The sequence below is a fragment of the Pecten maximus genome, chromosome 3, assembly GCF_902652985.1.
Source record: "Pecten maximus chromosome 3, xPecMax1.1, whole genome shotgun sequence".
NCBI classification, from domain to species: Eukaryota; Metazoa; Mollusca; class Bivalvia; order Pectinida; family Pectinidae; genus Pecten; species Pecten maximus.
In genome coordinates this window covers 19,206,099-19,227,747 of record NC_047017.1, presented here as the reverse complement: position 1 = coordinate 19,227,747, position 21,649 = coordinate 19,206,099, and the positions used below count along the sequence as shown (strand labels likewise).

General features: G+C 34.4%; 1 protein-coding gene and 1 pseudogene across 1 annotated transcript; one reads left to right on the top strand and one right to left on the bottom strand.

Moving 5' to 3' along the window:
* Nucleotides 1-1,749: 1,749 nt before the first annotated feature.
* On the bottom strand, nt 1,750-11,993 carry LOC117323476 (E3 ubiquitin-protein ligase synoviolin B-like). Its single transcript, XM_033878724.1, has 13 exons — nt 11,816-11,993; nt 10,359-10,451; nt 9,632-9,784; nt 8,543-8,591; nt 7,861-7,964; nt 7,239-7,365; nt 6,949-7,048; nt 6,173-6,522; nt 5,642-5,701; nt 5,039-5,224; nt 4,548-4,725; nt 3,861-4,000; nt 1,750-3,555 (listed from the first exon to the last, which is right to left on the bottom strand). Exons 1-13 carry the CDS (start codon nt 11,942-11,944, stop codon nt 3,371-3,373), a joined length of 1,854 nt encoding a protein of 617 aa, XP_033734615.1. The 5' UTR covers nt 11,945-11,993; the 3' UTR covers nt 1,750-3,370.
* Nucleotides 11,994-14,638: 2,645 nt separating this feature from the next.
* On the top strand, nt 14,639-20,731 carry LOC117322637 (annotated as a pseudogene).
* Nucleotides 20,732-21,649: the final 918 nt, after the last annotated feature.

Below are 21,649 nucleotides of genomic sequence, written 5' to 3'. Positions count from 1 at the left end.
TTCCTGAAACAGCTATAGCCTTCCATATTTGACATCCCACAGATTGTTTGCTTGTATATATATAGTTTTTAAAGGTCAACATTGGAAAAAACCTAAATGGTATACATGAATTCATAATAAATAGAATTATTGACAAACAAGTTTCATTTATTTTCACACTTTCTGGAGACCAATAAGGAGATTGATGATTATTTTGATGAAAATCAAACATTTTTAATTAAATTTCAAAAGCAAATATAGATTTATTTTGAAAGTTATAGGGAATATTGATATTTGAGAAAGTCTTATATTATATGGATTTGATATCGATTGCCAATAGATATACATGTATTTATCATTTTACATGAAAACAACAAAAAGTTATATTACATGAAAACAACAAAAAGGTGTTACTAATAGGTTAAATGCAATTGGTATACATTTTGTTAATCTACAATACTTTGTATTGTTTAAATCTTCTATGTAATACAAACATTGCACAGCTTGGTGTATACAAATGTATATATATATTACATGAAAACATTTGAAAAGGTTGAATCGTGAGCTGAATAATATATAATAAGACAAGCTGGTTCAATAATAATTTAGCATTTTCATATATATTACGAGCGCGAGTAGCTACTGCAGTAAACCTTATCACAGAAATCCAGATTTTGTATATTGTCTCTGTCGGGGAAGGTACAGCACCAATGACCACCACGACAGATATGTGCCAGTTTTCTTAGTTTTAAAAATAAACGATCGAATTCCAATCACGCCATCACGTAAGTCTACCGATTCATGGATTTGAAACACAGGGACTTCGATCAGTTATCGCAGTAATCCGAAGGGTTCTGGGGTGTTGATATCGCCTTAAAGCTGATTAAAGTTTGCATATAGTATATAGCAAGATCGTCAGAAAATTCGGACTATAATCGCAAGTAGATATTGTGATTTTGTGGTCTGGCCAGGCTTGAACAACTTACCGTAAACAGTTTAGTCCTAAATAAACAAACACTTATTTCAGTGAGTCCAACAACAGATTTAAAACTTTGTAAGCAACTTGCCTTTAATTCATGTTGATAGATATTAATTTCTAGCGACAAACATCATTTTGATGCTTTCGTGTGAAGCCCGTGTCCACGTGCTTCCATTTTGACAGAGTGCTCGCTCACGTAACAGACGGAACACGTGATCGCCTACATATCGGACTAAATCTCATAAAATCTCGTGAACAAACTACCAAGTTGTAAACAAAAGAAATGTTGTTAGCCAAAACCTGGAGGGTATTATGAAAATCAGGAATTTGTTTATGCTTGGTTGTTATGCCATCCTTATTTCTAGTAGTTAAACAAGTGTCCTCTGTTAAGGGTAACGTCAGAATCTCGCAGGTTATCTCCCTTCAAACAGTATTTTCAATATAGATTTGCAAAAATCGATGCAGGGTGTAGATATTTACAAGACATTATTATTATTGTTTATTCAAAATAATTCCTGAAATGTTCAAAACATTATCAGCATAGTTAATACATTTCTGTGCACATCTACTTTGATTGACGGACTACAATGACGTGCCTCATACTTGGAACTAATTATAAGCGAATCATTACCCCTAGTTACAGAAATTACCACCAGAGGTCTCAAATTCCGGGCGTTCCCGCCGAAGAGGAAATTTATACTGAATATACCTTTTTTCATAATCATTCTGTTTAGAATATCAACATTTTGCCAAAATCTTCAACAGGTGCAAATGAACACCAATTATAGTACAACTACAAAAATTCTCTATTTCTCAAATTGGGAAGCAAATACACACCAACATAAATAAATAAATAAAATGGTACTACGTTGATTTGCATTTATTTGTGCATAACCACATGATGACACCACATTGTAAACCACAATGACAGACTTATTATATATTTTATAAATGTTTAGTAAAATGGATTGTTATGTCTTTATAAGTTGTAATGATTTATTATAGCATATTATGTTGCATGTTTCAATTCTGTATCATGTTGCATGTTTTACCTTTTACTCTTAAAGTAATAAAACATTTGTCAACTTCCTGCAATGAATTGACTTCATAAACACTTACAAACTTCATCTCCAAAGCATATGTATTTTTAAAATAATGAATGATGTTCTGAACTCACTCTTAGCCAAAAATGGTCAACACATACTTTCTTAATCCAAGTAGAGGTACAGGCTTATTACAGGACCGTTATATGACACACTTGCCTTTCATCTAGACAGCTGGGGTTTGCCCCCAATCGAAAATGAAAATGTATTGGGGTAACCTGGGCCGAACAACATGATTTTTCTCCGGATACTTCTGCTTTCTATCACACTGCAAGACCACTAGCACACTTCCGTAAGAGCCAATATGAGTAATTGATTTGTTTTGCAATTGTTGAAAAATGATCACATGTAACGATTGTGTATAATGTACTAGAAATAAGTTTGCTAACATCTAGTAACATCACAGTGAACAAAATATTTTAATTAATTTCTAAAGTCTGGTGTGAATACTGACCTGTTATTTTTACTATATATGAGATGGAAGTACAATGGAGGTAAATTTGTGTAGCTTTCTTAAAACCGTTACATGATGATTAATCAAAGCCGCCTAAACAACCACACATATATGTGATTTATTAAGCAATGCAACGAGTTGGAAAACCAACTAGTAATTAATCAAAATTAACACTAGCATGTAACTTAATATCAGAAAAAACACAAACCTATCTAATCTGAATTTAAAATACCCTACCACCTTTCTTTTTATTAAAACTGTGAAGCCCAATTAAAATGATTGTATTAACATTCCACTTATTTTATGCATCCAAATATTGAATAATGAGAAAAAATGCATAACAATGGTAAAATGCTGAATGTGTATAACAATCCCAAGGAATAGCATTTATGGGATGGGTAAGTCAGTTCAAGCAATTCAAATTACCTACTAGGTAAACATGTGGGCTACAACCTCAATATGTGACCCACATGATTATTCTTTTCGAAAATTGTCATTTGGCATCATCGTTGTGATTCCATTATCACCATTTTATGTCCCCAAGAGGTACTGTAAATCATTCTGTTTATTGCACACGCTCTGAGGTCCAGTACCTAGCAGGCATCATTCTCCCGAGTAGCAGGCACTCTTTCAGATACGTGTATAACTAAAATTCTCTGATAAACCACATTAACACTCCGGATACAGGTACATATATAACTATCACTCTTTATGATACCTCAGGTATCTAACACTTTCAGATACCTTAGATACCGAACACACACATACAACATCATCTGTTCCAAGGAATGCGGCACTCTGTTGACTAGGAGCCAAAAACACACCGTTGCTGAATGTCTGTGATAAGCAGCTTGCTCAGTCCTGTGATTTGTGTTCCATTTTCACACTAGAAGGATTTTCTTGAGTAAACTTTTGAAGCCTGCGTTTCCGTACTTCGTGCATCTCATCATTGTGTTCCTCTTCGTGAGGGTCTTCCCATGATGGAATCGTTTCCTCTTTTGCTGGCGAGAAACCTGTTGCTCCTTCCAGACCTGTAAAATCTGAAAGAAAAAACATATTTGAAGAAAAAATAAAGCGCAATAAGATATTTTATGTTGATGAGTATTTTTATTACCTGAGTAATAGGATCCTGACCCTACATACATTATTTTATATTTATTTCAGTTTTGGTTTCCCTCAAATTACGAGTACCAATTATATGGTTTTATGAGCTCAACTAAAAAAAAAACTATAAAAATTACTTTTATTTGATCATTGATTACATAAAGCCCATAAATTGTCTGGCTAAGGTTTGACTTGATCTAAAATGAACATGCCTAAATGCACATGGTATACACGGCCTTACCTAATTTTTGATCCTCTGTATTGGTTTTATCTGTGGAATGGGGGTCTAACCCTTTTTTCTCAGTATCAGCTTCCTTTTCTTTCTTTATATCAGATTTGTTTTGTGATAATGGAAAACTTGCTGTACTGATTTCTGCTATCCTGTAAAAAGAGACAAATTTCAACTGTACTGACAACTAGGTAATTAAGAATGAAAAACGATTCATTGTGTCAGTTATCTAAACATAGCGATTCAGTCCTAAAATCTAACAACAACAGAGAGATCAGATCAACAACAAAGAAAACATAACGTAGTGATATTAGACATAATATTAAATGCCTCTCCACCTCGTCCAGCAGGGCCGGTAGAGGAATTGAAACCATTCGTGGTATCAATGTTATACAAATATAGCAAATCAGTCCTACAAATGTAGCTTAATAATAGAATACTGGAAAGTCATCATGCTCCCTTTGCATGCCTGACAATATCTGTTGCTTATACTTGTAAGAAATACACCAACTTATCAGTACATTGATGTAATTAATATTAAGGAAATTTTACAAAAATCTTCCTACAAAAGATATGGCATGAGAAACAAACACCAACCCAAATGGAAACAGATTTATCAATGAATTCACATACATTTGATGTCAATCCTGGGAAGAAGCCATAACTGCTGGTTTTCAGGAGAAGGGAGCTAACTCTTACCCTGTCTGTGTGGCTACAGCATTGTACTGTTGTATGAGCACCATAGCCCCGTCCAGCAGGGCCTGTATGTCTTGTAACCATTGAAGTCTGGCTTCTACATTCTCCCGTTGTTGTCCCTCCATCGCCTTCAGTTCCTCCACAGACAGACCTGTCAGGTTTCTAGGGGGCCTCGGCATGGCTACATATACAAACATTTTAAACTTAGGTATAGCTAAAACACAAATTGAGGAAAATAACTCACAAATTCTTCGTCAAACTCATAATAAATCATCTGGAAATATTTCTTATTTTACTTATTTTTTGTCAAAGTGAGTTTATCCTCACAAACCATCATCACATGAGCACAACAATAAAGAAATATTGTCTTAAAATTTGTTCAACAGAAAATAAGCTATTTCGAATATGAAAATAAACATGCAAGATTCTGAACAAATTAAACCTCAAATAGACTATCAGGTATTAAGGACATCTGATACATAGGAATATCTTACCATAGTTACCATACGGCATCATAAATGGCAGCATGGGTGGCACTATTGGAGGAACCGCAGAGGTAGGAGTGGTGGTGGGTGTTGGTTGTGTGGAGGTTGAGCCCACTGTGTGTGTGCCTGCAGAAGTCGTGGGCGTGGCTGCTGGGGTTGTTGTTGTAGAACTAGCACCTGTGGTACTTGGGGCTGCTGATAACAGAAAATATTGTCATAATGAATTAGTTTTGAACAACATTATTACAGCTTTATTTCACATCATAATGGGATGTTAAGCAGAAAAGTAAATTTAAAGTTTAAGTCCATGCATGTAGACAATCTATATTGAGAAAGGTGTTGATATGTTTAACTTCTGAGGACAATAAATTCAAATTGACCACATTCACTTTCTCTTGTATATTACATCAAATGCTGTTAGTAGTACTGATAAGGAAAGTAACTTCTACATATGAAGGAGTAATACAGTAAAACAACAACCTCTAAAGTAATGAGAACATCAGTTCTGTGTGGGACGGTAACTGGTACTGCCCATGGCCTTCATATAACTTATATCAATTCTAATGTAACACTTGAGGAGTTACTATCAGATATATAATACATGACAGTTACCTTGTGGCTGTTGTGGCATGTTTGGCCACATTGGCGGCATACCAGGAAATCCCTGGAATACTGTTATAATAGAAAGGAACTGTCATAAATATGATGGAGAGAGAAAAAAACATCTGAACAATTAATGTAATATAAACAGATATTATCCAAGTACATGTAGATGTGCATTCAAAATAACCACTCATGTCTTAAAACTTAAGAATTTGGGTTAATTAGCTCGTCTGACTTTTCCAAGAATCATGTCTGTTATTCTATGCAAATGTTTTTAATCACAATGAATGCTTTGAAATAGTGGTCTACATCGTGTTTGCTTTCAAACATTCCAACACCAGTGACTCCTGAATCCACAAATTTCCCCACAATATTCATATGACAAGTAAAATCTAGTACTTAAGGTTCATCGTCCTGAAAACAAAATATGATGCCCCAAAACTCTGGGATACCGCTTGGGTAAAGTCCTGTTAATTGATACAAACAAGAATTCAGTAAATCTTGAATAGGATTCATGATTTAGGAAAATGAATGTCTTACAGTTTTGTGGCATTTGTGGCATCTGTGGTACTTGTGGCTGTTGCGGCTGTTGTTGTGGCTGTTGAGGCTGTTGCTGGGGTGTGGCCAGCTCTGGGCGGTTCATCCTTAATACATCCATTCTGCATGTAGGACAGGTCTGTTGGCGCTGGAACCAGGAACGCAGACAACTTGTATGGAAGATGTGGTTACAGGGAAGTTTCTTACAAGTGGCCAGCATATCCTCACGACAAATGATACAAACATTGTCCCCAGCCTGGAGCTCCTCTGCGGTAGCATCTGGGTACAATGTGTTCATGTTCTGTATAGCACGTCGGGACATGATCACATCATGAAGTGCCTTCTTAAAGCCTCTACAATAAGATAAAAAAAATTGTAATGTTAGTGCTTTATGTTCTCAAAAATTGTTTGTCAGTGTTAACGAGAACAAAGTGTCCTTTACATTGTGAAGCAACAGGTAATTTTCTTAAATTCAAATGAACATGTTAAGTTTGCATCAGTAATATTATGGAAGTAGCTATACAGTGATTTTGAGCTCCATAACTAGTTATCAGTATCAATTATCTGAAGTCAAACTTTGTTATCCCAAACTCTGATAACTTGAAGACTCTTCAGTTTCGATAGTAAATGTTCTATATAAAATATACCTGGTTACCTTAAATACTCGGGATATACAGACAAGTATTATCAGGGATATATGGTCATACCATAATAACGATCTCGAAAACCAGGACAGACATCAATCAAATTTCCCAGAATATATTACAAATTACACTCACCTCAAAGACAAATACATAGGACGGATGGCAAACAACGGGAATGTGTGAACCTTTATCATAATGGCCATAAACACTATGTACAACACAACCTTTATAAAACCTGAAACACAAAATATAACTACTTAAGACTTTTAGAACTCACAGAATTATGAATAACGTTTTCGTACTCCAAAATATATCTGACACTGGCGTAAGACATTTTTTTAAATATATTATTTAGCAGATAACAGATAACAGATAATGCTGTAGCATAATGTACAAATACACTAGGTAGGTCTACAAGATTATACCTATAATAAGTTCTGTGTATAAAAGGTATACAGCTTTGTTTTCCCAAGGGTTCTCATTCTGAAGGTCAATGGAGTGAAGTAGGTATTTCATCAAGGTCATCCACACCACTGTCAACAAGACTGCATACTGAAAATAGACATTATTCAATAGAATCATGTTCACAAAATAGGCAGTTTCTAATAATGATTTCTCATAATCTTTATACATTTGTATATCGTATATATACACACATTATATGCTGGATTTGTTTTTGTAAAAATTGTAATACTGTATACAATAACGAAATACATTATCTTATACTGTATATAAACAGTGAAATCTGACGTTACTGACAGCATGGGACTGAATCATCTTGTCAGGGAAGCATGTTGCATTTCTAGTGGATTAGATTTTATATGCAAGCAGTTGATAAAGTCAGTGGTAAGTTAAGTCAGGTTCCACTGTGTTTTCAATTTTTTCCCTGATTATAATGAAACTCATATGACATATTGTAAGCAAAAACACATGTCAGAAGTACTTTATTACTTTGACTGTTGGTATCTAGAATAACTTGATTATTAAAATTTACTGGCCATGAATGAAATCAGTGTTATTCCACAAGGGAATAGATAAAAGCCTTACCTCAAACCCAAATACTAGCTGTACTGAGGCTCCCTTAGTGAGAGTGCTGTAGTAGGCATCATTGATGAAATACAGGTCCAACATTGCCAACAGGGCAAGCAGAGCTGGAAAAATAATCAGCTGGTGAGTATAAGGATATTTTTAAGATTTTTATAAACCTGATATACATTTTTATCCAAAAATAAATCCCTACCCATAAATAAACCCTCTTTTTTATTTTTGCAGAATCATAAATTTTGAGACGTTAAATTAAACTATAAAATGGATGACAAATACTCCCTCTCAAAACCTTAATACTAAATTTTAGGATAAATATGATATGTATCAAGATTAACATTACTGACTTCTATATGTAATCTTCTACAATCAGTTATTATGGGTGCACAGTTCTACTAAATGGACAAAAGGGGCTAGATTCTATGTCTGGAGAGCTAGTGAACATTTTCCATATCCATAATGAAAACGATACATCTTTGCCTTAAAATGTTTGTTTAATCGGTCTCAGTAGTCTAATACGTATACATGGGCTTTAGTTTAAATTGTATGGCCCAAATTATATAACATAATTATAAAGCCTGTCATTTGATGTGTTAGGATGTCCAACTAGTGGCGTTTTTCCTTGAAATGTTGATAATATTAAATATGAGTATTATTGGTAATACAGCAATCAAAAATAACTTACATGAAACTCGAGCATGAAATTTCACAGAAATCACTGGACTCCGCTCCATCTAAAAACAAAAAATAAATTTAAAGAATATTTAAATACCAGTAAGATTTAGAAAGTTTCACATATAGAAATTTATTTCAGAATGTTCTACTTAAACATAATCATTCAATATCCATAGATAGTATTTGCACTCATATTTTCCCCTTTTTGGAAAGGCAGCTTGCAATTGCACGTCCTCTATGAAATCACCAATAAATTCACAAATCACTGGAGAAACCTGTCCTCTATGGAAACCTCAAATCTATGCTTGTGTTCTAAATCAGAAATAGCACCAGTAAGATGAATACAATTTTGTAACAATAAAATTGATCAGATGCCAGTTTGTAAGTCTAATTGGACTGACAAATGACTGCCTGTGATTAGCACTGCTTGTCTTTATGTATTGTATTGTCTATTTCCTAAACAGTGAATACAAGTTTTAACCTATTAATCACCTATTGGTCAGATTGTCAAATGGGTGTGATGAAATCTTATAATGTATGACAAATGTTTCAGGGCTGTTTCCTCATTGGTTTGGGAAAGTGCCTCTTTGTCTCATTTTTTCAGGAGTAAACCACAAATTTTGGGAATTTAGCTTAAATATGAAATAATTTCATAATTGGTCCTAAAAAGCCCCAAGAAAAGCCCCTGTGTTGACAGATTCTCTTGTCTAAATGGAACAAATGGGAGATATACCAGGGGTAATGATTGATTTGAAAATTAGGTAAAGGTATTGGAGTCCCAAGCATTATAGGACACATGTATGGTGCAGTCTTTGTTAAAACTAGACAACATTAACGTTTCAGTGATATTTTGGACATCCAGTAGACCCTTGAGAGTAAGTTTTTGAGTCCCCAAATTGAGATCTGACTTGGGTTTGAAGGGACGTGGCTATTTGACATATTTTGACCCTTCAGATTTCTGAGATATAGTGATTTGACTTCTGAAATAGCTCAATGTTAAGGGTCAACTGGATGCCCTGATATATGAGTCTTGAAGTCATGCTGTTCTGTGGGACTAGTCACCTATACTGGTACTCATAAGTAAAAAATATCCACTTACATAGTCCACCCTGTCCTCTGCCAGCCAGTGGAAGCATTTCAAGAATAACAAAAGGGTAAACAAAGCTACAAATCTTGGACTGAAATCATCTCGAAACACTGTGAAGGCCAGGCAGGTCTCTGTCACTGCATACCAAGATCTTTCGATCAAATGCTACAAAGTTAAAAAAAAAATACAAATTATACATAATTACACATTACAGTGGCATCATAATTATTACCAAAACAGTAAAAATTTCCTAACATATTGGAAATTGTTTTATTAAATATCTTCACAAAAAGGTCCCTCTATTTCAAAATTTGATTTGTTTAACAACAAAAAATTTGCAGAAATTTCATGTTGTGGAATTAGATTCACCTGTTATCAAAAAATAGCTCTAAATTTCGAGATGGTGGATGCGAAAGACACAGATATAGTATATATATCATAGAATGTCATTACATTTCACATTCAGATGATATCATGTTCATTACTATGCAGTTGGCTTAGAAAACATGATTCACTGTTGAAATATTATTTGATGGTAGGCAGAAAAAATAATTCATTGTCTACCTTCAGGCACTGACTTTTTACCTTTCATTATTCTTCAAAACAAACCCTTGGCAAGCCATTAACTTTTGACATTTCAGAATATTGCCCATTTGATGTTCAAAAGGTTTTTGACACAATTAAGTATTACAAATGTAGTTCGAAAAAGAGTATTATCAATTGTTAGCTCAGTCATTACCTCCAATTCTGCAGCACGCAGTTGCCCGAAGAAAATTTTCCTCATTAATTTTCCCATTAAAATGACTCCAACAAAAGCTTGTATATACAGCATCTGAAACAAAAATATACCTTGTCAATAATGAATTAATGTATGTTTTGCGAGTGTATCCCTGGTATGTGGAATTAATATATTGGTCATCTAAAGAGACCTTTTCTTTAACTCGCTCCTTTGAGTCTAAGCAAGCCAGAGGTCCGGTGTTTGAGCCCTGGTGAAAACATTGATATTAAACTTCATTGATCATGCACTCTTTTACATTGCATTTGGCACCCATATATGCATGCATAGTTGCATACGTAAGGACCGGGAATGATACTTAATACATAGTATCACTTATACATGTGAAAGCATTGCTGTAACACCTGGAAACTTTAAGGACAAGTTCTTCCTTGTTGGGCGGGGGTCAGAGATGGAGAGTGTGTTGGGGGTGGGGGGTATAATATACGTTACCCTGGTAAAATACATACCAGTAGTCTTATTATATTACTGGTCGCAACATACTAAACATCATGTAACATAGCCCATAATAGGAATTGTAATTCTATGATATTTAAAATTTGATATTTATTAGTTACTCCACTAGGGATCAAACCTAGGACCTCTGGCTATCTATTCTTATGCTCAATCGTCCTATCAAGCTAAAGAGAAGTTCTCTCAAGCAGAGTGCACATGCATATGGTATATTAAAATATTGCGGCAAGTATTTGTTAGGCCAGGATTACATTTATGATATTACATGAAACTTATTTCGTTTCATTGCTTTATATGTAATGACCCCGATTTCAAATCTCAATTAAGTATATATATATATGGTATGATCGTGATAATCCCTGATTCTACATATACCTTTACAGATAAATAATATAAGCATGTTCTGTCAACTGAATGACCGAGGCAGTATTTATCATTGTGTACAATCTATTTAAGCCACACTGACCTACTCCTTTCACATTTATTTTATAGGCCTAATGTTCAAAATGAAATAGCATGTCCCACTGCGTTACATTATCCAATGAATGCAAGTGCTCTATGTGAATTGATAAATTCACCATAGATAGCTTTATATTGTCATGACATCATTTAGGATCTATAGTTGAACATGAGTGCCATGTCCGCGATTTTCTTATCACAGTGTTTCAGTCATTGCCTTTGAACAAAATCATGTTATGATTATAACATCTGTTTTGTTTTTATTTTAATACTGTGCAACATAAGATGTGTAAAGCACATGGAATATAGTGAATGATTTGGATCATTCAAATCATCTATGCTCTGTCCAATGTGTCAATACAATTACTTTCACAAGGTCTCGCGCCTAATACGTGTACTAATACGTGTACATAATCAAATATTGAACAAAATATTTTTTGCTAATGTTTACACTTGTCACTTTGATCTTTTAACTTATCGTTACTTACGGCCATACTCGGGTTAGACTTCGTTATATACACAACCGACGGATAAAACTGCTTCTTTTGATAATATGCATTTCCTACGACAATTGATGTCAGGATAAAGCTAACCCCCGTTAACAACACGGCCTTCATCTTGTGATTTTGGTTACGACTTCCAAGTCTTGATTCCAAGATGGCGGTACTTCCGATGTGGCAGCAAACTAAAAATAGAAACGGCGTCTAAAAATAGCTAAAAAACATGTGTCTCTCTTTCATTGGATTTTTGTAAACATAATTATAAAGGTGACCCGATGAGGTGTTAGCGAGTAAACGCGCATTTCTGAACAAGTTATTTTTGATAAGTATCGTGCAGGACTTGAATTGAACTAAAATCATGCCGAATACAACTGTGTAATATTATTATAACAATGTAATAGAAAAATGAAAACACGCCGGTCCGGAACCTGACTGACGGTCCGTACTACTACACGTGTACACAGCTCCTAGCATCGTCTGTCAATATACACTCAATATATAATCAGGACCTGTGCACGAGTACATACCACGTACCCTTCATGTTGTATGGCAAGCCAAATGGAAAAAGTCCCAATTTATGGATAGGCCTATCAATAAATCGATTTATGGATATCAATAATTATTTTTTGATTTCCATAATTCATTTTTGGAAATCAATTAATATTTATTGATATCCATTAATGAATTATGGAATTCTATAATTCGATTTGTGGATATCAATAAATACCTATTTTGGGAAATCCATAAATAGACACATTTTAATTTTCAGGTGATGCCAGAAGGGCATAATCCAAATGTTATTATTTTTCTGTGAAAGTTTAGATGCAACTATGCTTTTTTTAAAGGTTTTAAATTGATTTGTATTATCCAAGCAAAATTGAGGGATGCCATGGTTGGGACCCAGGGTTCACCCCTCTTACAATATGAAGTCTCTCATAGGAGGTCTCTTTCACATCTTTCACTCATTTATTTTCATTTCGGCCAATTTGTTCGTTTTGTAAATTCTACAGACCCATTCATACAGTATATAAATATGGAAATCAATAAATACAATTTTGGAAATCAATTCATCAATTATATACACGCAGTGAATTTAAATGTTGAGGGCGTGCATCTTACTTTCGTCAACCAATGGGTGAATTAGTTGGCGTGGAACAATGATAAGATTATGCCCCATTTACCAATAAGCGATCTAGAAAGTGAGGTGGAAGAGAATCGCCTGTCTAATTGATGGTGTGATTAAATTTTGAAAGCGACCCCAAGATTCGAAGGGGTCCTAACCTAGCACTGTTTAGTAGAAGTTACGCTTACCCTAGCGAAGATGAAGGGAGAAGAGAGAAGACCCTACCCTGTGAATTTGGTTTATCAAGGTTTTTTGACGTCCATCTAAACACCTAATAAATATTTCGAAATATTGAATATTGGCCTAAGAATATCCTATCCTCTGGGCCGGCGTTATCACCCCTATATACTCTTCATCAAAAAACCACAGAGGGATCTTTATCGTGCAAGTTAGACATTCTCACACGGGACACCAATTAAAGTCCCATTAGACGGACTTGATGTTAGTGGTAAACGGTTAATTTAAGTACTGGTGCTTTATTTATGTGTCCGTATTTGTAAGACTTCCTTCAATATCTGATTTATAGGCATATCAATCGAATAGTGTGTACAAACAAATTTGTATCTTAAACATTAAATACTTGTAAAATATCTTTTTACCAATAAATTTATAATCATAAACTATATACACTATTTCTTACCCACCTGCTAATTAAAAATCACTGATGAACATACGTTACTCTTATAAGTTAACGTAATATGTTTTATTTCAGCTTTGCTGGGAGATTTTCGAAAGATCAACTTGTTCTTTTCATCTAAACCCCGGGTTAGACATGCAATACACAACGTATTGTAGCAGAACGCGCATGCTGGAAAAAAAACGCTTGTAGCAAGTTTGTATAATTGGAGGGCTGCCGAACCACCATGTTGAAGGTGCTAGTTTGGATCTAATCTGAAAGAATAATCTGATATGGGCCAGGTTTGGATATTTCAGGCCAGCACGTGTGAATGGATTTTCCCATCATGTTAAATAATGTCACGATTGTTGTAGTTTACTATCAAATGTATAATAGAATCAACATCGCAGAACTTTGATAGATATCATAATGAACATATCTGGGGACATTATGTAACGTTTTTCATTATAGTGATATATACAAATGTCATTGTTCATATTATATAAAACCATCGCTAAATTTGATATCCAAATATTGCACTTGCATGATCTGTAATGAAGATCTTCGATGACGCTTACCCTTCCAGAGCGCCTTATTCTACTTCTGTTTTCAAAGCTCCAACGTAATCAATATTTTTTTCGTGGTTTGCTCTTGGTTGACCAATTCTAATCTCTGTTAACTATTTGAATTAAAACTAATGTTGCACCAAATTAATATGTTTAATGAGTATTTTTATCTTTGGTATAACGTCTATATGTTTTTTGCTCTGCAGAAGCATGTTGAAGAATCTTACTGGGCGAACCTCTCCCTGAAGATCTTGCATCAAAGTATGTTCGTCTAAAACGAGTATTTCCCTGTAATATTCTGATTTCGTAATTACTTTGAATTGAGATGGAATGACGGCAGTGTTAACGTGATGTTTATTGTAGCAACTTACATTTAATTTAACATGAAAGCATGGCATTATGATTATTATTTGTTAATTAATATCAATGTTTGATCCTTTTGTATTTCGATTCAATTTGAACGTTTCACATAAGAGATTTAACTGTAAAACCTATTTCAATCTTTCATTGTGGCGCAATTTTTGGGAAAATGTCAATGCCCGGATGGAGGATTTTCAGGTATATAAGCAAAAAAGTGTCCAATAGTTTAAATACAAATGTAATATCAGTTTGTCAGTTGCTATGTTGTAAGAGGGTTATTGTCTGATGTTAGAATATACAATAGTACGGGAAATTGTAACAATTCTTTATTCGCTCTGTCCCAATTCAAAACACGTGGAAATTTCATGGACTACATAACTATGCATCTATTCTATTTGATTCTGCAAAACACAATTTTCCACTAAACACAAAATAAAACACTACACTTCCATTTTACAAGATATTAGCTTTCACTTACCTCGTGTTCCTGTGTCCTCGTTCGATGATCCAAATGGCTTCCTTATGGGTTTGGTTTTTTCTTGGTCCATTGTTTATCGACGTCTTTTTGCTCCATAAATGCTACATGACTTTCCTTTTTTTTATGCATCGTCCTCTGCTGGTCCTTTGGGCTACTCCTTGGGCCTTCATCCAAAGTTCCTACCTGTTTCAAAGACGTATATATGATATCGGGAGTCGTATAGAATGTGATATAACATTCCTGTCTTGTATGATATTTGGCTTTCGGACGTCAGGATAATTTTTTGATGTTTTATTATTGGAAGCATAGATGGTGTTATAACTGAAGAAATCAGTGACAGACACATCTTAATTATATAGTGAGAGTCTCTCACGACTGGCGACAGTATTATTTATGAAAGGACTGTACATGCACATTAGACACACAAGATATTGGCACATTTCGAAATAAACTGGGGGCAAGATACAGTAAAGCCAAAATAAACTGCAACTATACAGCTGTCTCTACCTTCTAGGACTCGACAATGACACATCAGGGAAAAAACTACCAAGGAAAGTTTATTTGAAAGTATTCTATCTGGTATATCGAGTCTGACTTTCACATTATATATTTTAAGGAAGTCCAGGTCAGGAGGCTGACCTATCCTAGACATTCGCAGCTGTGAGTGCATTGTGCATCCTGGGTACGGAGGAGGCCTACACAATCATAGACAGGTGAGACTAAACAGTGTGTGTTCTAGGTAGAGAAATATACACTATAATAAATCAATGCCGTCGAGAGAACCTACATAAGCATTGACTGTTTTAAAAAAACAGAGCAATTAAAAAAAAATCTTTGAGTATTCATTCAACTTATCAAAATTAATTTAGTTCAAGTATGCGTATCATAGTGTATCCTTGTTTTGTGTTTTTTTTCTATGAAGTATCGTTGGTACTCAATATAACAAGTGTGCCATTATAATAGTAATGCCAATGACAAGTTATGGCATTCATAGTGGTATAAATGTCATCCTTCCTTTACTTTTAGTATATACAGTAATGGCAGTAATGGGGGGGGGGGGGGGGGGGGGGGGGGGGGGGGGGGGCCCTTTTCAAATTTCTGGATCCGCGCCTGTACATTTCTTCTTAAAATGCGCACAGAAGGGGGAGCTTACAGATTGTACGTGGGTGGAATTGCTGATATGCGGTAAAAGAATGAATTGGATACAGTTCATTTGCTACTTTTGTACTTGTTATTTTAAATTATTATGAAATATTATGTAGAATTATCATAAAGGCATTATTGAATTTTAAAAAAAATAAGATATTTACTAAAAACGTGATCTACTGCAAGTATTTTGATAAACCGTAAACCATTTTTCTTTTGGCATACTATAATTTAAGCTTATACTTGAATCAAAACAGATCAGTGTCCTGATGAATGGGCGCTACCACAATGCTTTCCATAGAAAACAATTCCTGTCCAAAGACGTATAGTTAGCTTAAAATCCACTAACAGTTGCAGTATTCTGGCTCTGTTCGATGAATAGATGTTAATAGTTTAGTATTGTAAACAAGAAAATAAGGAATGCTTTCATAATAAGGAAAACAACATTATTGAGGTATGCTATCAACATAAAGAAGGTACCTGCTCAGATGTCTACTGAAGAGGTACCCATTGTGCCTGGTTTCTATCATAGAGGACCCTACTGTGCATCGGCTGTTGTACGCCTGACTAATATAGCGACTCCAGAGTTATTTAACGGTACCCCTGAATGGATCGTCAGGTAAGCAAACTACATAGTTATGTATCTGTATTTGATGATACATGTAAATAGTTCCAAATAAATAAACAATAAGTGAATTAATATATCAAAGCATTGAGGTGTGTAGACAGACCATATTCTGTACTTTATTTTAGCTATCAATATCAATATCAAGTTTCATATTTAAGACAATTTGATATGTCTCATTGATTTTTGATATTTCGAAGTAAAATATTTGTTTTGGTTCATTAGCAATATTTTTGTTATATTTTCTATGTATTTTTTCTTGGGAAAATTGACATCTGAAATGTCTATATAATGGTTATATGTTATGTGATGACAGTTGCCAGACGTACGAGGGTGGGTTTGGAATATGCCCTGGTATGGCAGCCCACGGAGGATACTCGTACTGTGCTCTGGCGGCTCTCCCATGGGCCGGACAAGTCTTTGTGACATTCGTACATATCTCGTATGTCAACGCCAGTCTTTTTTAAAATTTTGTGAATACAACTTGTCTCCTCTTATAGTCGCAGTTCTGAGTGGAGACTGACGTATGTCGACTTTTACTTGTAAAATTACATGTAAAATGTGTCTAGATAATAATTATCATGTATGTAAACGGCTGCAGACTTTGCCAATTGTTTGATAGTTTTCCAGAATACATCATCTGAACAATATACTATTTCCCAAAGGAAAATCTTGTATAATATGTCAAATTGTGTAGAAAACAAAAGCATCCGATAATCTTTTTTCATTTTTTATTATTCACGTAGTCTAGCTAGTGTCAAAATAACTGTCACCATAGTTCATAATCGTTTAGAAATGAGCTGCCAACAGACCGATACGAATTTGAAGGCGGATTCCAGGGTCGTACCAATAAACTAGTGGATGGGTGTTATTCTTTTTGGCTGACTGGTACTTTATCTTTGTACTACATGATCTACTCTGAGATAAGTACTTTGTAGTCGGATTCTCTGCATTAATTTCCATGATTTAGTGTATTGCTTATCAATGTCAGTGACATACATCATTTGACAGTTATTGTTTCACTTGTATCTCATGCTTGGTAAAAATTTTATGTAAAACACATACCAGTATCACAACTGTAATTGCAATTTATAACAGTTTTAGCTGTCTATTTTATTTACTAAATAATTTTCTTACATACACCTGTTTTTTAAATATATAACATATATTTTTATAAATATCCCCAAAACTCGAAGTAAAAATTCAATTCCGACAGAAACTATAAACTCGGTTACATGGATTACCCGGGATATCTCGGTTTCTGTATGGTCCACTGACTTCGAGATACTGCAGTATCTGAAGCATACATATAAACTTATTGAACATGTTTCACACAGATGAACACTGTTTGAGTACAGAACGCTGGATGTTTGACCACGAAGCCTTACACGAATATATCTTAGTCTGTTGTCAACACCAAGGAGGGGGTCTTATTGACAAACCTGGCAAGTTAGTGTTATTTTGTTACTGAGAAAAAAACTAAAACTATTTCCCCATCTTTAGATCACCTGTAGTATAGCTTTTTAATGGACGATAGGGCAATGTGAAACATTAAGGCTAAAGTACGTTCTTTTTCTATCGCCTTCTATGGATTTCTTCTTAAACCTACATTTTGAAAAAAAAGTTCTGCATTTGCATTTTATACCAAAATCCAAGGATTCTACAGTCATTATCAATTAATTACGGTCCTTTGGTGAGGTCAATATTGTGTTATACCAACCTGGTAGTATCAAATATTGAATGAGGGCGAAACCCGAAGACAAATCTTCTAGATTATACCACTACACCATATTGACCGACTCAAAGGTTCTTTATTTTCATATTATACATGTATATGGAACTTGTTTTCAAAATGGTGGAATTGCATTATATTTATCTCGATAGCAGGAAATTTACACTGCGGCATTCATAGTAACGTTATAATTATTATGACATCATAAACGCAATATTGACTTGGTGTTTCTGAACAAAGAAACATCAGGTCAGGCTACTTTCACAAAATATTGACATCTCTCTTGAGAATTGAGAAAACCCTGACCATATCTCTACTAATGTAGATTGATGTTCTTTTCTGTGCCCTAGAAATATTTCGTGACAAATTTACTACCTCTTAATCTTGTGAATGATATTACTTGACTTTGCTCTACAATCTTGAAGGGACATTCATGTACAGTGTATAACAGCAGATATATCTATTGTCGAGTGTCTTATATCTTGAACGACTGGAATATCTAACCATAATCATTTAATTTTGCCATGACATCACTTCAAAATTACATACTAGTATATTAACAGAACGAAATTGTTTGATGCATAAGATGATGATTACTGACCACGTGTATTGTGGAAGGTATAGACATGTTAAACGTTACAGGCCCCGAGATTATTACCACACCTGCTTCTGTCTCAACGGGCTAACTATGTCACAGCATTTTACCTGTGGAAAAGTTGGTCGCCTTCACATGCTAGGACCACAAGACAATGAACTCGTAACTACATTGTTTTTATGCATGGCGAGATAAAATGTATTAATTATGATGGAAATGTGCTATTTATAATCACTTACAAAACTTAAGATACTTAACGATATAATATCACACTTTATAATAGATAGTATATGTTATATCTTATATAATATCACAGGCGTCTGCTTCTGGTTAGTATAATAGAAAAAATATATTAGCCACTGCTCGTACTAAAGTAGGAGTAGGGGCTAATATTTTTGTTTTCTTTTACTGTTATTCATTAAGATACGGTTCAGTGATATAATCAATTAAATTAACATAACGGAATGTATTTACTGCTACGATACCACACTCCTTTATACATTTAGTTATTATAGCGTTAAATTGTTTATAATATCGAGATTACTATAAGGCTAGGTGATATAAACATAATATAATGATGCAGCTAGTATTCATAGTATATAATAGTTCTGACAAGTATGATATGTATATACTTATGTGTTCCAATCTATGACTACATCACCCAATGTACAACTCGGACAGTAATCACCAACTGGAAGACGTGGGTGTCTAGAGTAATCAGAAAAGTATTGAATAAAAGTCAAACAAAATAGTCGGTATTTGACTAACTTATTAAGATACAGTTGATGAGAATATTTCAAACATGTACTGTTCATTGTCAATAGTGAAAATATAACATTGTCATTTTAAAAGCTGTAACCATTTCAAATTACAGAAACCAGCAGATCCGGTATTCATGATAGGAGTGGATGCGGCCTCTAACGCTGTTAAATACCACAGGGGCTTGGCACGATTTTCCAAATGATGGTCCATATATATATGTAGTATAGTGTCCCTTGACACTATAATATCATATATATATATGGACCATCATTTGGAAAATCGTGCCAAACCTCAAGGACAAGATGTTTGACAAACACTGACTGGCTTCATCTTCACTGGTGTTTAAATTGTATAAACATCAGATCTGGTTTTAACTTCGTTAGGCAATCAATTTTTGGATCGTACACACGTTGTGTACTACGGTGTCTGTAAACAGGATATATTTTATTAACATAACCTTTAATTATTACTTGTCCAATGTCATATGATGTATGCTTTGTATGGTGGGTGTCGTCAAGGAAAAAAAAGACGCTTACCTTTCTCAAACGCCTGGTCTTGTTATTTTTATGGTCTCTGTGTAAAATCTATACTTTATTCAGATACTGCTCTCGTTTAACGATGTTAGTTTTTGTCCATCGTGTTTTTCGGTATGTATCATTGTGGTATGCTAACTTTTCTCTAGATCACTGTGATGCACTATCAGGTGATGGATATTATAATTAGAAAGAGTTTAGACACATGTATGGCCATCCTGTATATAACTATACAATGTCTGTATTACCCCCCAACCTATTATGCATTTTTGTTGTTTTATGAAATGTAAAAACTTTCAAGTAAAGTTCCTTTCGGTAATATAGATTAAATTATGTACTAGATTATACCAGATAGCATGGATGGATGAAATGTTGGTTGATGTTGCATCCGGTGCTCATTTAGGTCGATACCAACACGTATTCTGTAATATATCCTTTTAAAGTCATCATTTTGCTGGACTCATTTTAATTAGAATTAATGTTTTGAACGCAATATTTTGTATGTGAGGTATTCTAGTAATTACAAAAGACATTGTATCCTAAATAAATAAAAGAAACTGTTTCCTATGCGAGGTTATACTTGAGTTTCGTCTTCGATCATTATTTCAAGAAATGCCTTGCGTTCTTTTTTTTTCTTTCTTGCACTATTAAAGGGATACATGTATTAATATATTTTGGTTTAAAATATACTGCACCTACCCGCGTGAATGATTGGTACATAGTCGTGTAAATTATAAGTCATGTCATGGCCGTCTTGATTTTTACTTATATAACTATTTCTTCACTACAAAAAGTCTGTTTCGATATATAGTTTTCATATTATCTAGTTGTGTTTTTCTCGCAACAACAAACCGTACAGTGACATAGTAAGACAGCACCAAACGAAACCATAAAAGAATAGACAGGGAAGGAGGAAAAAGATATCAGATTCGAAGTGTTGTAAGGGGTGGGGTTACCTGTAGTCCCCGCTGCCGTTACACTTTAGCAATTCAGAGGTGCCAGTGGGTTGTACAAGGTGAGTGAAATAGGTCGGCCAGTTTTAGAAGAGAATCCCTTAATCTAATATAAACAATTCGTAATGGTTTCGCTTTGATTGATAAGAGTATTTAGTATCTCGAAAGACATTTCATATCAAATATTTCACTGTTGTCGAAGGCATAAATATGTCCACATAAAGTAGTTCGCAAAATGTTTTATCTAAGCCAGAGACCTATATACTACTATAGTAGGCCTATATAGGTCTCTGTCTAAGCGCAATATGAAATCAAAATCTACAACATAACCTT